This window comes from Neophocaena asiaeorientalis, unplaced genomic scaffold, assembly GCF_003031525.2.
Source record: "Neophocaena asiaeorientalis asiaeorientalis breed wild unplaced genomic scaffold, Neophocaena_asiaeorientalis_V1.1 scaffold388, whole genome shotgun sequence".
NCBI lineage: Eukaryota > Metazoa > Chordata > Mammalia > Artiodactyla > Phocoenidae > Neophocaena > Neophocaena asiaeorientalis.
In genome coordinates, this window is record NW_020172738.1 from 105715 (window position 1) to 122504 (window position 16790).

General features: G+C 53.0%; 1 protein-coding gene across 2 annotated transcripts in view; it reads right to left on the reverse strand.

Annotated features, from left to right (window-relative positions):
• Positions 1 to 1446: 1446 nt before the first annotated feature.
• Positions 1447 to 16790, reverse strand: part of INPP5D (inositol polyphosphate-5-phosphatase D) — a 128560-nt gene continuing 113216 nt past the window's right edge. The window contains exons 22-28 of one of the 2 annotated variants that reach the window (XR_003002624.1): positions 16022 to 16109; positions 12169 to 12318; positions 10958 to 11054; positions 8704 to 8970; positions 4208 to 4811; positions 1783 to 3300; positions 1447 to 1555 (exon numbers count right to left, since the gene is read on the reverse strand). Coding sequence is in view for 1 of the 2 variants with exons in the window: in XM_024740498.1 (XP_024596266.1) it covers positions 3298 to 3300; positions 4208 to 4811; positions 8704 to 8970; positions 10958 to 11054; positions 12169 to 12318; positions 16022 to 16109 (1209 nt within the window). In the remaining variant the exon portion in view is untranslated. Of the gene's footprint in view, positions 1556 to 1782; positions 3301 to 4207; positions 4812 to 8703; positions 8971 to 10957; positions 11055 to 12168; positions 12319 to 16021; positions 16110 to 16790 lie in introns of those variants that run through there. The other variant, XM_024740498.1, reaches the window with a different exon arrangement.

Here is a 16790-nt window from a genome sequence, read left to right on the forward strand (position 1 = left end):
GGGGGGGGGGTAGGGGGGTGGTGGTGAGCTGTCTGTGGGGCTGAGACCAGACATTTGCATGATAAAGGGTTTCTTTCTGCTAGAGTGAAGGCTTCGAGCTGGGGCTTGCTGCCTTGCAGAAAGCTTCGAGACCTTCAGATTGCTGGATCTCCATGGAAATTAGTTTGCCAGAGAAAGAAACTATTTTAAGGACATGCGAAGAGAGAGACCCTGTAGGCTGGGGTAGGGAAGGTAGCTGTGGGAGAGAGCTTTTCTGAATGACTCACTAATTTCCCTCCTATCGGGTGGGAAAAATGGCGTGGAAAAAGAATCACAGCCCAGGAAGGAGGAGCGGCACAGCTGCCCCTGACCCCGGTCCCTGGGCAGACAGCTTGGAGCTGCAGCAGCTGCGCTGGCGGTGGGGATGCTGAATGCGGGCTGCTATTAGGGAAAGGCCATCAGGACAACAATGCCTTTCTGTTGCCAAAAAATCTGCTGTTTTCAACCAGCTTTCACGTCATGCAAAGAAGGAAAAATTCGCTTCTTAAAGAAAAAGTGATTCCAGCAGCTTCTGTAACCTCAGGGAACACGGAATTCACTGTCGGGGTTAGGGGACACTTTTGTGAGGAAATCTTATTAATTCAATTGCTTGGTTAAGGAGCTTGGTGAAGAAAGGCAGAAACAAAATAGAGGTAAATTACTTAGATGACAAAGAGGTGGGGATCGCTGGGTTCCCCTCTCATCCTGCTGTTGGAAGGGGAATTGGGTGTTTGGCAGGCCCAGGATTGGGAGCAGAGCAGACGTGGCGGAAAAATCTGGCCCCAAAAGATGGTGGTGGACCAGAGCCCAGGGAGAAACGTGGTCAGGGACCTCGAAGGGTGGGTGCAGGGCTGAGCAGCTGAAAGGACAAGGATGAAAACGTCTTAAATTTCACAATTTCCAGTGTCCAGTTCCAGGTACCACAGTGGGCCCCGTTGTCCATCCCATTACAGTCCAAGCCTGCTTGGTGCTGACACAGCTGGCGTTGGAGCCTGGGGGAGAGGCGAGGGGGGCGCTGTACCTGCTCAGGGCGCCGGAACTCAGAGCAGTGCTGCTCCTGGACTCGCTTCTCCTGGGACCCCTCAGAAATGGTGAGAAGGGCCTGGGTGTCCATTCCAGGTAGGGGTGGGAGTTGCAGGCCCCTCATAGCACGCCAGCACCCACTGGCAGTGGTGGATTCCCCACGTGCCATGGCCATCAGTGGCCCGGTCCTCAGCTGTGGGGTGGCGGGTGTAGGAAGGGCTGGCCTAAAGGATGTCTGGGTATCTCCAGCTGCCCCTCCACCTTGGCCCTTGGCCTATGGGGTCAGAGGGTGGGTGCCTGGGGACTCGGGTCAAGTTCCATGTAGGGACCAGGAAGTGAGCCTTCGGGGTGAGGGTATCGCACCTGAGTGGATGACGAGCCTCGGTCGTGCTGGGATTTCAGCCCCGCCCCTGCCGGCCTCCACGTGCTATCATTGAAGGGCAGTGAATGGTTTGCTCCGTGGCTGCCAAGAACACCACTGTCTCAGGCTCTGCCTGGAGTCCAGGCCTGGTATCTGTGAACAGGAGCAGAGGCCGAGTAGCCTGAGGTGGTGGGGACAGCAGCCCAGACCAAGGCAGCCTGGAAGCAGGGCCAGGCAGCACCCACACTGGCCCTCTGGGCTGGGTGCTGCCCCCTGACCCATAAGCAGTGCAAGCTGCCCCTGAACGTGGGGGTCTGGAGGCCCACAACCTGGCGATTGTTTACATGTGCTGTCTCTGGAGCTCAGCAACGAACACTTACAAAAGCCAGGAGGAACTTGTGGCTGCAGGACAGCAGGCGGTGGTGGCAATGGGACAATGCTGGTGGAAGTCTGGTGGCTGCAGGGTGCGCCTGGAGTCCCACGGAGATGCGTGATGTCTCCCACTGGTCCTGGTCCACGCCCAACTTCAAACTCTTTCTACCGCGTCCCCTCTGGTCAGGACAATGCTGGCCCATCTCTACCGTGAACCTCGATATCCTCCCCTCCCTGGGCTGCCGCTCTGCAGCCCTGACAGCCTAGAAGCACGTCTGTGGCCGAATGTCAGGAAAAAATGCCACGCGGGTGGGAGGTGAGAAAGGTACAATTTATTGGTCACGTAGACTGACGCACGTGGGGATGTGGGGCGCGCACCCATCCTCCTGAACTCACACGCACTTCTGGATTTGCTTTCCTACATTAATTTCATGATGTCAAAAAGCAGCACAAGAACAAGCATCACCAACCCATTCTCCTAGTAACCAAGGAAGCAGGGCCAGAAGCCACAGAGTTCGGAAAGAAAAGGCTGCACTGCTTTGAGAGCCGGGAACCAAGAGGCCCGCCCTCGCCGGCAGCCAGGTGGGAAAGCTGGCTTTCTGGAGCAACTAATGAACAGCGTAGACTCTTCTATTAGCACGATGAGATAAGGCTCGGGGTGTGGCTCATTCCATGACCTGGCGGTGCCTGCCCACCTGCAGGAGGGCATGGGGGGCCTGGCACGAGCCTGGGCATCGCCAGTCCAGGCTGAAGCCACATCTCTTCATCCGAGAGTAGGAGCTGACATTCTTCCTTCTTCCAGCTAAAGAACTAGGATGACCCAGGGATCCCTGTTCTCCAGGCCGGCTCTGCCGGACCCCGGCAGCTTTAGCTAAAGCAGTTTGCATCACTGAAGCTAGACAAGGCCAGGTTCACTGTACCCTAAATTAACCACTCATTCCTCAGAGCTCCCTGAAGGCCAAGTGCTGTCTCACGACAGGGGGGCACTAGCCTTAATTTTTAATGCTTTGTCCAAACCACTCAGGACATACTGTTTTGAACCGAGGGGTCTGGGAATGTGGTTTTAGTTGGCTAAAGACTCAAGTCATAATGTTCATAAAGCACTTAGCACGGTACCTGGCAGGTGCTGAGTGCTCCCTACATGTAGCCATTATTATTATTAATATTATTATTATTATTATTTATATCCCTACCCACAAATCAGCGCTTTAGTTCCTTTCTTCAAAATGGCAGCCGGAACAAGGCTCTTGGGTCCCAAGTACCAAGATCAAGCTGGGGGCCCAGGTGTGCGGGTTGTTTGGTGCCCATCAGGTGGGTTTTTCCTTCCAACTTCAGGTTTGGGTGTCAAGTTTCAGAGCCAGTGCACCTTGCTGACCACACAGAAGCTAGACCCTCTCCTGAAAAAGACGAAGCCCTGCGTAGGAAGCTGGGTAGGAGGAGCGAACAGGGGTCCTGGGGGAGGGTCCCAGCAGCTTCGTGCTGTTCCTTTGGGCTCCCATCTCGCTGGCAGCTCGCCAGGGGCTTCACTGTGGGACAAAAACAGAAGACTGTCAGCTCTGCATTCTCGCCAGGCCAGATTTAACTAAAGGTCCCCATGACCTTGCATGCCCCGGGCTAGAGCAGGCTTAGTGCTAACCTAGTGCTGAAGGGGGCCAGCACGCTGTTCTAAGTACTTACACGCATTCTAATATACGTGCATATATGTTATATGCATACGGAGTAATATATAATACATGTGAAACAATATGCAATGGATGATGCATACCTTTTACATATAAGTTGTAACATACAGTAATGATATATAATAAAATGTAATCCTCCCTATGAACCTGTGAGGCAGGTTCCCCTGATGCCCCCTTTTTACAGATGAATAAACTGAGACACAGAGCCAGAAAGTGGGACAGCTGGGATTCAAACCCAAGACAGTGTGGCTCTGGAATCTGTTCTTAACCACTATTAGTTTTGCTCATAAAGAAATCTTATTCTGTAGGAAGGAAGGGGACATTGAGTGTGAAGTCCCTAAAATACTGGAAAATCTTAAGTACTAATACTCATGATGATAACGTAATAAAAATGGTCTGGGCTCTTGTATCTATGAAGCCTTATTCCTATGGGCCTGACCTACAGGACTCAGAGTTTACCCCCAGGCCCTCCTTTAACCCTTTCAGTGTAGTAGCAGGGACTTTGGGGATAGGCTGGGTTCAAATTCTGTCTCTACCTCCTTTCCCATTCTCAGCTCCCAGACACCGTTTCTCGGAACCCACTCCTGGGCCGGGTCATTGTATCCCACACGTGCACACGCATGCACTACCCGTGCGTCTGCACCTGAGCGCACTCCTGGCCACGGTGGTGGTGATCACTCAAGTGCTTGCACACCCACATGCACCCGTATCACACGCCCGCGCCTGCGCACCCGCTCCGCCCCGAGCGCACCTGCATGGTGGCCCGGCCGGGCGGTGCCTCCTCGGGCCGGTGCTTGGCGAGATGGGGGAGCTCGGCGTTGTCACGGTAGTCACGGCCCCTGGAGTGCTGCAGGTGCAGGACGGCCGGGCTCTTGACCGGGAGGGGTGGCCGCTGCGCCGGGGTCTGCTGGCTGAGTTCTGACCTGGAAGGCTTGATGGGCCTCTTGGCCGGCACCGGGACCTGCGAGCCGGCGGGGGCCTTGGACTTCCCTGGGCTTCCCTTGTCCCCACCCGGTGGGCGGCCCTCGGCGGTGGAGGACGAGCAGGTGAAGGAGCGGAGCCGGGGCGTAGGGCTGAGGAAGGGCGTGGGCGCGGGTGCAGGCTTGCCCGTCCCCTTGCTGCCCTCGGCCTCCTGGGCTTTGGAGAGCAGGATGCTGGGTGACAAGATTCCCGGGTCCAGGCAGGGCGGGGGCTCCTTCCTCAGCATCTTGGGGGATTCCTGCTCCTTCCTGGGAGCCGGCTTAGGGAAAGCACTCACAGACCCGTACAGCGGGTTCTCAAACATCTCAGGCTTGGTCAGCTGCGGGTCCTCCGGAGGCAAAGGTTCCCCCGCGCTCTTCCCCACATCGCCGGGCCTGGAGCGTGGGCAAGAGGATGCGCAGGGAAGAAACACACGTGGGGAATGACCGCTTAATGCATCGGGGGTTCTTTGGGGGTGATAAAGAAGCTAGATGGCCGTGGTGGCTGCACACATCGTGGGTGTACTCAACGCCACCGAGCCGCTCGCTTGAAACACGCTATGCTTAATTTTATGTTATGTGAACTCCACTGTGATGAAAAAGAAAACTCTTTTTTAAAAGGCAGGAGAATGAACTGTTACTCCTATGTTGATGATCTCATAGGTAACCTCACCTCTTGCCTTGGACATTTTCCACCATAGAAACTGTGCACTCAAGAGCATCGGTGAGCAAGGGGGACTTCACTGAAGGGATGAGGGGGGCTTACATGGCACCCCAATCCAAAACCACCTGCTTCATCCTCATCGGAGCAGCCTGCCCTCCACAGCCAGTGCCCCCATCCCTGCTGCTAACAGACCTCCCTTCCTGGCTTCCCCCCAGAATCCCGCAGCCTCTCCTCTATGTCTTCAGCAAATTCTCCTCTGACCCGCAGGGGAACAGAAGTCTTGTGCTTATCGAGGGTCCCAGGTCAAGGAGCTCCATTTAACAGCCGTGTTGGAGCCCCCCAAGTGTGCGACGCTGCCCCAGGTGCAGGAGGCGGCTGTGAACCAGACGAAATCTGTGCTCAGGGGACCGACATTCCCTATTAACGCAGTATTCTTTCCTCTGCGTAAAGTCCTCTCCCCGGAGAGCGCCTGGTGAGTGTGGTTTCTTTCGTGTCCTCACTCAGAGGGAGAAGGAGAAAACGGACAGCATTGATGTTGAAAATCAGAAGCAACCTGGAGATATGCATCAGGAAACAAGCCAGTAGCAAGAAAATATGCCTGTTTGACTTATGGAGAGAGAAGGAGCTCCATGCTGTCCCCAAAGTAGGTGAGAGCTTCCTTTGTTTGTCTGTTTCCTGATTTATTACTGCTCTTGCTGGAGGTGATTTCCTGCTGAGCGAATTATGAGAACCAGGAATGGGAACACATTTTACTTTCTGGCCAATGGCATAATTTCCCAGGGGGAGTGTTCTGGGTTCTGCTTTCTGCAAAATAAGGAAGCTCTTGAGAAGAAAATGTGGGTCCCTTGGAAAACGCACTGAACTGTTCAGGCCGTGACGCCTCGTACTGATGGAGCGTGTGCTGAAACACTGCTCAAAAGTTGCCAAAGAGCCACGGCTAATGGACTCTTTGGGGAGTGAGCGTGGGCAGCCGACAGAGGCAAGATGTCATCCTTGCACAGGTGCCAATGAGACAAGATGATATGGGGTATCGGGGAGGCTAGCCTCAGGGACATGTAGACTTGGTCTTTTGCTCATTACTCTTTGGAAAGACCTGGAAGCAGTTATATAACCAGAAATGTTGGGGCCTTGAACAAAGACTTTGGAAGTCTGTCCCTCTCCCTTGGGCCAGCCTCTGCACCCCCTCTGGATCCTCAAAGACCTTTGCTATGAGTTAGCACAGGGAGGAAGGGGCAGGAGGATGAAAATGGCACTGACCGGAAGTTTCTGATGAAGAGGCAAGGAGAAAAGAAAAATGCGTGGCCTGCCACCTGAAGCCCACGCTCAGTGAGGAGACAGGAGAGGTCTCGCCTCAGAGAATTAGGGACGGGGCCAGGAAGAGGACCCCGGGTGCAAGCATTTTGGTGATTGCAAAGCTCGCTGCCCTGGGAAAAGAGCAGGAGATGGGGCAAGTCTTCCCTCGAGGAGGGGGCTTCTGTCACTGTCAGAGAGGGGAAGGCTTGGCGGGGGCAGGGAGACTGGGGAAGACCACTTTTGAAAAGTCTTATCTCCCTGACCAAAGGTGAAAAGAAACCAGCTCCCATAGCAGCCACGGCTGTGGAGTGAGTGAACCCATCCCCAGGGCACAGGGTTGATTCCTGTGCCACAATGATTTCACTCCTCAGATTCTGGAGTCGGCTGTTCTCTAAAGGAGTTAAGTGCCGAGCAGGGTCTGAGAAGAGCCCTCTTTCTAACCATATGACTTCGGTCCAGGGTGACCAGTCGTCTCAGTTTTCCCAGAATTCAGGGGTTTCCTGGGATGAGGGATTCTTAGCGCAAAAAAGGAGACAGTCTTGGGCAAACTGGGACAGCTGGTCCCTTACTTTTTTATGGGGCAGTGATAGGAGGACTGGTGATACCCCCTCTTCCACAGCCTTTTCTCAGGCCCAGTGCGGGGGTCAAGGGCAGCAAAGAGGGTGGCAGGCAGGCGTGGGAGCTGCCAGCTTCTTGCCTCTAATCGTCTCCTTGCTGAGAAGTGAGCTTAGAGCCCAGCCTGGGCCCCTTGCCTACACAGACGTCCCCATTCTGAAGCTGTCACCCGTGAAACCGGAGAGAACATCTCTCCACCTTGTTCCAAGCTATATGCTCTGTTCCAGTTAGGAGGGTACAAAGAGACATTTACTTTGGGAACTTAAAACATTTCACTTAAACGGTCCCCTTGTTCTTTGTAGTTGTTTACAGCTCTGTTTCCTGGGGTCGCCGAAGAGGTGACCTTTGCCAAAGAGGTGCCACAGGACCCGCCATACGTGGCTTTTGTCCTCATTTTTCCAGGAGAGGAAACTGAGGCTCCTTCTCCTTCCCCCAGGTTTCTTACGGAAAGACCAGGGTCCACAATATTATCAACAAATTGTGAAAACTGGAGGTACAGAGATAGACAAGGCTGAGCTCGGGGGCAGGCCCTGTCCTGTCCCTGCCTCCTCCTTCCCTCCATCCCTTCCTCCTTCCATTTGTCTGTCCAGTGTTTTGTTTTTTTTTTTTTTTTTTTTTTTTTTTTTTAAGAGAAAAAGCTTAAGAAAGAATTGTAAATGGCCCTTCAATCCAGAAGAAACTCCAGCCAGGCCAGGCGCGGGAGGGTTGGAAGTGGAGGGAGATGAGGGGAACAGTGCTTGACAACATGCTGTTCCCTGGCTCTTAGCACACGACGGAAAATGCCATGGGGAACCTAGGACCTCAGAGAGGGGAAGACAGGCCCAGAGCCGCGCCCTGAAGTCATTATAAACAGTACAGGCAGCCCCCAAAGGAAGCTGATGCGAACGATATTTTGTTCATCTTCAATCACTGTTAATTAAGGTCTGCACTTTGAATTTCCATCTGTCACCGTGTGGTTACTAGAAACTTGGGGGGCTCCCGATCCTGCGTTTGCACAAGGCGCACATGTGTGGGTTTGCTTGCACAAGGCACGCATGCGTGGGTTTGCTTGGTTAAGGCGGCAGCTCTGCGGGCTCCTCCCTGGCTCCGGGCCTCCAGGCACGTGATGCCTGGACCAGTTCTCGATGCAGGTCAGTTCTCTCTAACCGCTGGGTTTTTCCCGAAGTTTCATGGCCAAACCCCCTCCCTCTGCAGGCTGGCTGTTCTCCTCCCCTTCGGAATTCCTGGTCCCAGCTGCTGTTTTTTCAGATTGGCCTCAACAGGAGAGACAGGAGGGTTGTGCATGGGAACAGGAACCCTCGTGGTTAAGAAGAGAGAGGGGAACTCGGAGCTGGGGAGGGACTCATTCCTACGTGGAAATTCCCACCTCTGCTCTGCAGGGCCCTCCAGGGAGTGGGAGGTTGACGAGGGTTCACTACTTACAGAAACGTATTTTTCAGTGAAGGTCATTTTTACAGGAGTGTGTTTTTCTCAGGCACTATATTTAAACTTTTTAAATCCTGTTTTTAAAAAACCTTTCAGGTTTACACGAATAGGCTAAGAATCGGAGATTCTACAAGCACTTCTCGAGAGCCTACTGTGTTCTAGGCCCCGGGGATGAGTCAGTGACCAAAGTGGACGCACATCCCTGCTCTCACGCAGCTTCTATTCTAGGGCCAGATTTCCTGGTGGTGAAAACCTAGGGAAGGGAGAGGCCTTGGTGAAGACGATGCTCACCTTGGCTCCTGCGTTCTGAGGCAGGGGCCCCGTGTTGCTGTCGATGATGAAAACTTCTTGGGTGATACGGGTGGTTGGGAGGGCGGTGTCGGAGGGCTCTCCCCCCTTCCAGGCCCCAGGGAGGAGTCCTTGAGCAGCTGGTCGTAGCTCCAGGCGGTGGGCTGCTGATCGGGGGATGGGGTCTGCTTCATGTGCCCAAAGGCCCCCATGCCCATGTAGTTGGGGTTGATGATTTCAGTGATGCTGGAGCCACCGCATGGAGGGACCCTGCGGGGGAGACACACACAGTCACACCTCAGGGCTCCTCCAGGTCAGCACCAGCCTGAGGAGAGTGTCCTCTGATGCCCGCTCAGGCTCTCCTCAACTCCTTCACTTCTGGGGTGGTGGATTCATTCATTCATTCGTTCATTCATTCATACAACAAAATAGTTACTGAGTGCCTGGTAACACCAGGAACAATAGGAGGAAATATGGTTGTAAATGAGATAGCCACAGTCTCTGTTCTCGTGGAACCAACGTATGATGGGGAGACAGACAAAACAAGCTCCGTGCCTGAGAGACGAGATATTTATACACTGCTCAAGTCTGACTGACAGTAACAAAAGGAGCAGAGATAGACTAGGGTTGGGACCACCTGGGCGTAGGGTGGCCCGTGAGGGCCTCTCTGAGAAGGGAGAGAGGGAAGAAGCAGTAAGTGCAAAGGCCCTGCAGTATGAGGGGTTGACCTGTCCCAGCAACAGTCTGAAGGCCTGTGAGCAAGTGGGCAGAATGGAATGAGAGGCTGGCATGGACGGCAGAGCTGAGTGACTATGGGGGTTGTCGGTGGTGGTAGGGTGTTGGTGGTAAATGGAGAGTTCCATCTGGGATAGCCGGCTTGCACGTCTGTGAGGCATCAGGATGGATGTGAGGCATCAGCCATGCGGGTGTTTGGAAAGATGAGCATGGAGGTCACAGAGGTCAAGGCTGCAGCCTCGACTGTGGGGGAGTCAGCTAACAGCTGTCGAGGGGCTGCCCAGACCTGGTGAGGTGACCCTGAGACACACACTGTGCTGCCTCTTGGTGACAGGAGTGTCGTCCTTCCTTGTAAGACGGCGCTCTCAGGAGAGCTAACTAGTAAGTGGAGTTCTGCATATATAGGTTGTAACACACGCTCCCCAGCTCCCATCTGGGAGCTCCCCAGGTTGTAACACACGCTCCCCAGCTCCCATCTGCTCAGCCAGCCTGTTTCTGAGCACATCCCACTCCCATCCATTGAGCCTGCTTCAGAAGTAAGTGTTAATTCTAATGCTGGTCCAATGGAAGATACTTTGTTGACCTACACTGATCCTGATTCTGGAGTCAAGCAGACATTTGGGAGCTGCAGTGCTTTCATCGAGGGGATTGTAGTAGGCGAAAAAGATTGAAAGGGATAGTTTCACGCCTAGGGCTACTGTCAGAGGCTGGAGGGGGGTGGGAGTTGCTGTGCATGGGGTGGGGGGCTGGGGCAGGCGAGGGCTGGAGGGACAGGGAGTGGGGGCTGAAAGGAGGAGAGGAATAAGCTGGGCTTGGTGGTGGCTTTTGGGATTTCGCTCGGCTACCTGGCACAGCTTTGCCCCCTTGGCAGGTAAACTGGCGTGGACACCATGACAAACCTCACTGGCTTGAACTCGAGACCGTATCAGTGAGCTGTGGTGACCCCGCTATTTGGGGACTGCTGTCCCCCTCGTAATCCAGGCTTTGATGTCCAGATTCTTCCCAGCTCAGTCTCTGCCAAAAGCAGCCTGCACGCACTTCCCCACAATGCTTTTCCGCCTTAGTCACAGGGTGGGGCTTTTAGCCCTGGAGCCATGGCTGCTGATATCCCTGGTCCTCAGGAAATACTGCAGCTGTTCCATGCGCCCATCTCTGGGGCTGCTGCCTCCCGGACTGGGCATCTTCCTAGTAGGATGTACCTTCCTAAGGCAGGGACTCCACCTAATTTGCCTTGGTTTCTCTAGAACCTGACACCTGGAAGTGCTCAGCCAGTGTTTGTTGAACTGAACCGAACTCTGCAGCACAGAAGAGCCTCCCTGGCCTTGTTGCAGTCACACCAGGGGTTTGTGGTTAGAAGCCTCGGAGCTGGAAGCATGACAGGCTTTTCGTGGCCAGCGCTTTCTTTCCCTCTGGGTCCTTGCTTTCTCTCTGCTCCAGTTCCCCACTCCCAGTCCTGGGTCTGCAAAGCCACGCTAGCTTGCAGTGAAGCCCTGGCAACACCCCCCCCACCTCTCCCCTCTACCTGTTGGCAGGTTCCCACTGCTTCATGGGGTCCTGGCTGGTGAGGCTCTTCAGGGACTTGGGTGCGTTGGACTCATCCCGCTCTGTCTTCACAAAGTCTGCAAGAAAAGGGCCAGGAAAGAGCATGTGAGAGCGTGCAAGGGCCCAGCTCCCAGGGCTTGGGCCAGGATGGCAGAGAGGTTTCCCCTGGCAAGCAGAGGCTGGAAAGTGAATAATGGCCGCCTGGGGGCAGATTCTGAGACCTTGTGTGAGTTCGGTGATGGATTAGTTATGCCTGCATGGCTCCAGAGGGAGGAGAGTTGGCATGTGTGACCCAGAGTTGTCATTTCATGCAACATTTCCAACTTGTTGGTATCAGCAAGGGATAAAACAGACAAATATTTCTTGGCAGATCTAAATAAAAGAAACACAAGAGCATTTGGTGCCCAAAGCCAACCCGTTCACGAGCTTAATGGGGAACTGGGACCCCGTCTTCATATCTGACTCTGGCTATGGTTGCAGGGGTGCCAAGTCCCCCTCAGGTCTACATCCTGCTAGAGAAAGGAGCCCCCAGAGGGCAGAGGAGGAGCCCCATCCAAGGGAGGCAGCACCCATGATGGCCCAGGGCCTCCCCACGAGCAGGGGGTGTCAGACCGTCCCACATCTTGCTGTCTCACTGTTTGTGTGAGAGGCGGGACCCTATCACGTTTACGAATTTGCGTGAGTGAACCTGCACTTTCCCCTTGGGCCAGCCACTTACTCGGTGTGTGACCTTCAGCCAGTCACTTAACCTCTCTGTGCCTCAGTTTCCTGATCTACCAAACAAGGGTAGCACCTGGCTCTCAGAGCTATGGTGAGAGATAAATGAGACAACGTTTATAAGTTGATCATTTCATACATAGATCAAGTAGAAAATTAAAGCCCAACGCATTTTAGGCATCGTGATTTGAGTGCTTTTGAGCAAGAAGTAAAGCAAAGAGGAGAAGGAAAAAATGACCTCTTGCCCGTGTGAAAAGGAAGAAAGACTGGGGCCAGGCAAGGGTGATTGTGGCTGTGAGGTGTTGTGGTTCTGTAGGGAAATTCTCGAACCTGCTAAGGGTTGGGCCAGATTGCCTCTGAGATCCCCTCCGATGCTGCATTTCTGTCTGAGGCCACAGCAGAGAGACTATTCCGTTCCTGTCCCCGACCCAGCAGCACTGAAGAGGGAGCAGGGGAGGGATTGTGCCCACTTACCATAGAGCTTCTCCCTCTTCTTGCCTTGGGAGGTCTGCAGCTTAATCTCCCCCTGGAAGTGACCCATCATCTCTCCGTGGTGGGTGAGAGGCGTGTAGATGGGGAGCTGAGTTTCCGTGGCCTCTAACCGTAGAGCAATGCAGCCCTCGCCTGGGGAGGTGGGGAGACAGCAGTCATGTCAAGACACCCGCCCCCGCCCCCCGCAACCCAGCCCTGCCATTTCCCCGGAGAAACACCATGCATTTGGCCTGGAGATTTAGCTCTCCCGCCCAGAGATGATCCTTTGCGACAATGGCCAAGGCAGGGATTATGAAACTAAACTTTCAGAACAACAACTCGTCAGCAATTTGGGGAAAACATCTCAAACCTTACAGCAAAATGAACTCCACGCAGATTAGTGGATATAAAATAAAGTAAATCATAGAAAATCCGGCAGAAAACCAGAATTAAATACTAATCTGATTGCTGGAAGGAATAACTTCCCAAGGTTTGAAGCAGTGTGAGAAATGACAAAAGAACACTGACAGATAGGATAGAAAAGTTTAAAACTTCTGCACAGAGAAAAAACAAAAATGCAAAGAGGACTGAGTGGGAACATTAGTTGCAGCCAGCTTCACACAGAGGGTATTTTATCTGAACTCCTCAAAATGAAATCTCCAGCAGATAAATGGGCAGATAACCCCACAGACATTTTCCACAGAAAGAAGCATAGATGGTTGATTTCAGTACATGGAAACTAGTTCAGTCTGCCGAGCCATCAAAAATGCAAATTAAGGCAGCAGTAAGAGACTCCCTCACAGACATGAAATTAATAAAAGCAGAAGCAAAGGATACCCAGTGCCAGCAAGGATCTGGGGAAACCTGTACACTGGGATGTGGCAAGGTCCACGAGGCAAGACGGAGCCTTCACAGCCATCAGCTGGGTGCTGAGCACCAACAACCGCACACATATGTATACCCTTGAGCCAGCAGACACGGGAACTTGCCCTAAAGAGACCACCCAAAAGAATGACAAATGTAGCCAAAGGAAAAAAAGGGTGCCCACAACGAAGAAAAGAGAACCCTCCTCCACTGCTGGTGGGAATGTAAACTGGTGCAGCCGCTAGGGAAAACAGTACGGAGGTTCCTTAAAACAACTAAAAAGAGTTGCCATGTGATCCAGCAATCCCACTCCTGAGCATATATCCGGAGAAAACGCTAATTCAAAAAGATACATGCACCGCAGTGTTCACAGCAGCACTATTTACAATAGCCAAGACGTGGAAGCAACCTAGATGGCCGTGGACAGACGAATGGATAAAGATGTGGTACACATGCTCAATGGAGTACTACTGAGCCATGAAAAAGATAATGCCATTTGCAGCAACAAGGACAGACCTAGAGATTATCATACTGAGTGAAGTCAGAGACAAATATCATATGATATCACTTACAACTTCTATGTGGAATCTAAAAGATGATACAAATGAACTTATTTACAAAACAGCAATAGACCCACATAGGAAACAAACTTATGCTTACCAAAGGGGAAGAGGGGTGGGGGAGGGGTAAATTAGGAGTTTGGGATTAGCAGATGTAAACTATTGATACTATATATAAAATGGATAAACAGCAAGGTCCTACTGAATAGCACAGGGAACTATATTCAATATCCTATAATACACCATAATGGAAAACAATACGAAAAAGAATATATATATATATACACACACACATAAAACGGAATCACTTTGCTATACATCAGAAACTAACTCGTTGTAAATCAACTATACCGCAATAAAAAATAAAAGTGTCCACAAAGAGATCCATCTCAGCATTGTTGATAACACTAACAAAAATAGTGTGCAGAGCCTCAGTGGTAGTAGGAAGGAGTACTTTAAAAACCGGGGATATAGTAAATCCGTGGAATATTATGACGCCATTAAAGCAACCGTCATGAAGGCTGTGTCGGAGGATCATGGAAAATGTGTATCATCGAATACCGGGTGAGGAAAGCAGAACGTAAATGGTGTCTCTGTGATAATTATTCACATAGAAATCTATGTGTGCCTATGGATGAACACGGGAGTTTGAAAGCAAAATAAAAATGATTGCTGTAGCAAGGAATGAGACTGCTGGATGATTTTTTTCCTAGTTGTCAGTATGATATGCTGTTTGTCAGTCTGAATACCAAGAGGAGGAGACCAGGGAGAACTCCAGTGTTTGAAAAGAAAATGGAACCGTCAGGCCTGTGTTCCCGCCAGCAAACATCCCGACACCCTGGCACCCACGTGGATCCTCTCTCTTTGCTCCATCACAGTCCTCGGGCTCTGCCCGCCCCTGCCCTGGCGCAGGGACCCTCTTCCCAGTGCTGCACTGGGAGGGAGTGGAGGGCAAGATTCTGGAGCTGGGCTGCCTGGGTTCAAGTCCAAGGTCACACAGCAGCTTGTCAAACTCACTCAGTGGCTGTGTGACCTTGGACAAGTCACTTCATTTTCCCGCCTCTGCAATGAGGGTGGTGATGGAAGCTACATCCAGAGCCTGCACCGTGGGTGACAGACACACCTGGGCACCCTTCCTGTCTGTAGCCTCTTTCTGCTTCCCGGCTTCCACTGATCAGCATTAACCCCCCCTCAAATTCCTTCCATTGAAAACAAACACCCTCCCTGGACCCAGCTGCACATCCTGGTCTCTCATGCCCTCGGCCTCCCCACCCCCGCTCATTCCCTCGCCGTGCACACAGCTCTCCCAAGCCCACAAGTCTCCAAGTCCCTCTGTCTGCAGGCCACTGGTCTTTATTTGGTTGGATCCCTCGGCCACATTTGCTATCACAACCACGTCGTCTTGACCAGCTCTGACGGCGTCCCCGACCCCAGTCTTTGGCGTTCCTCCCACTTCTCTGGCTGAACCGTTTTAGTCTCCTTTGTCTGCTACTCACCACAGACAGTCCAGTTCAGGAAACGGAAACATTAACCCCAGCAACTCAAACCACAGGTTCAGGGCCATGCTCGACCCTATTCCCCCGATCCCCGTGGTCAAACAATTTCCCTTCTCAGTACCTCTCAATTTTAACCTGTCTCTCCATTTTTTTTTTTTTTTTTTTTTTTTTTAACCATCGCTACTTTCATCCTGGCTCCCTCATCTCTCGTGTTGATCACTGCAAACACATATTCCTAAGATGCAAAGCTGACCATGTTACCATCTGGCCTGACTCTTCTGTGGCTCCCTTCCGTCCCCAGGATACGATATCTACCCCTAGCCTGGCTTGTATGGATCTGGCTCCAGAATCTCTCTGCCTACCTGTCCCCTCACTCCACGCTCTAGCTGCGCTGAATGTACCAAGCGCAAGGGCAAACCTGGAGCCATGGACAGGCTGAAGATTTTACAGAAGATGGTGTCTCTCTAGGAGGACAGTTACTGGGGCCACAGGCGTTCTCAAGCCTGCCTGGTCTGGGCACTGAGCAATGCCGGGAAGACCTGGGTTCAAATTAGGGCTCAGCCGGTTACGACCTGTGTGACTTAGGCAAGTCACTTCACCTTTCTGAGCCTCAGTTTACTTATCGACTAACTGAGAGAATCGTATCTGCTTCACAAGGTCATGTCAGGATAAATCAAGTAATACGTGCAAGCACCTAGCACGGAATCTGACCCAGGAAAGGCTCCATAGAGGGGAGGTGTTGTGGCTGCTTGCTGTCAGTCCCAGCAGCCTGATGGGGCCGGAAGGACAGCTTTCCAGTGTCTGTCCCTCTGCAGCACAGGGATGGGGAACAGAGCAGCCGGTGGGCTTTTGTGAAGGAGTTACCACCGCTTCCCTTACCTCAGAGGCCTCGATCAGCAGGTGTGACACCTGCAGCCCCCGTCCTGGAACCCTTACCGTAGGATTCATCACTGTCAGAGGACTTAATGCTTATCAGGATGTGCTGGTCCAGCAGGTACTCGGGGTCAGAGATGATGGGCTTCAGCTGCAGAGAGAAGGACACAGGATTAGCTTGGACAGGTGGGGGACAGGTGGGTGAGGGTTGCCAGCCCAGAGGAGGGGAACGCATGGTTAAAAGGACTGTAGACGTTCTTTTTAAACAAATTCGAATCCCTGATTTTCTTGCCCCTAGAGAGCAGGAAGGAACCCATGTGCCCACCCTGCACAGCAAGGCAGGCTTAACCCTGTCACACTGCGACCCGGCCCTGGGGAGAGGGCCTGACTCCAAACATGCCTCATCCCCTGCCTCCCTGCCCTTCCTCTGCCCACCCCAGGTCCAAGGCGGATGGGACCGGGCCGATACACAGACTCTGGTGGGACCAGGAGCCAGGTCTGAACGCACCCCACTCCCTGCCCCCCAGCAGGGTACAGCCCTCTCCTCGGCCCCCTCCCAGGGTGGAGCTGCATTGAAGGGGGCACCATGGGGCCTGCCCTGCATCTGGGCAGGAGGAGGCCTGTGTCCACCTGCAGCGGAGCCCCTCGCGTGGGCCTGGACTTTCCTGTGGGTTGTTGGAGGGTGGCTCAGCGAGGGACAGACACACATCCTGGATTCACTCCTACATGCTGGCTACAACTTGTGACCTTCTCACACCTTAAGCCTTCCGCGTGCAGACCCCAACACAGTAAGGCCTAATGAAAAGGTCCCAGGCTGCCCCTTTCCTTTCCA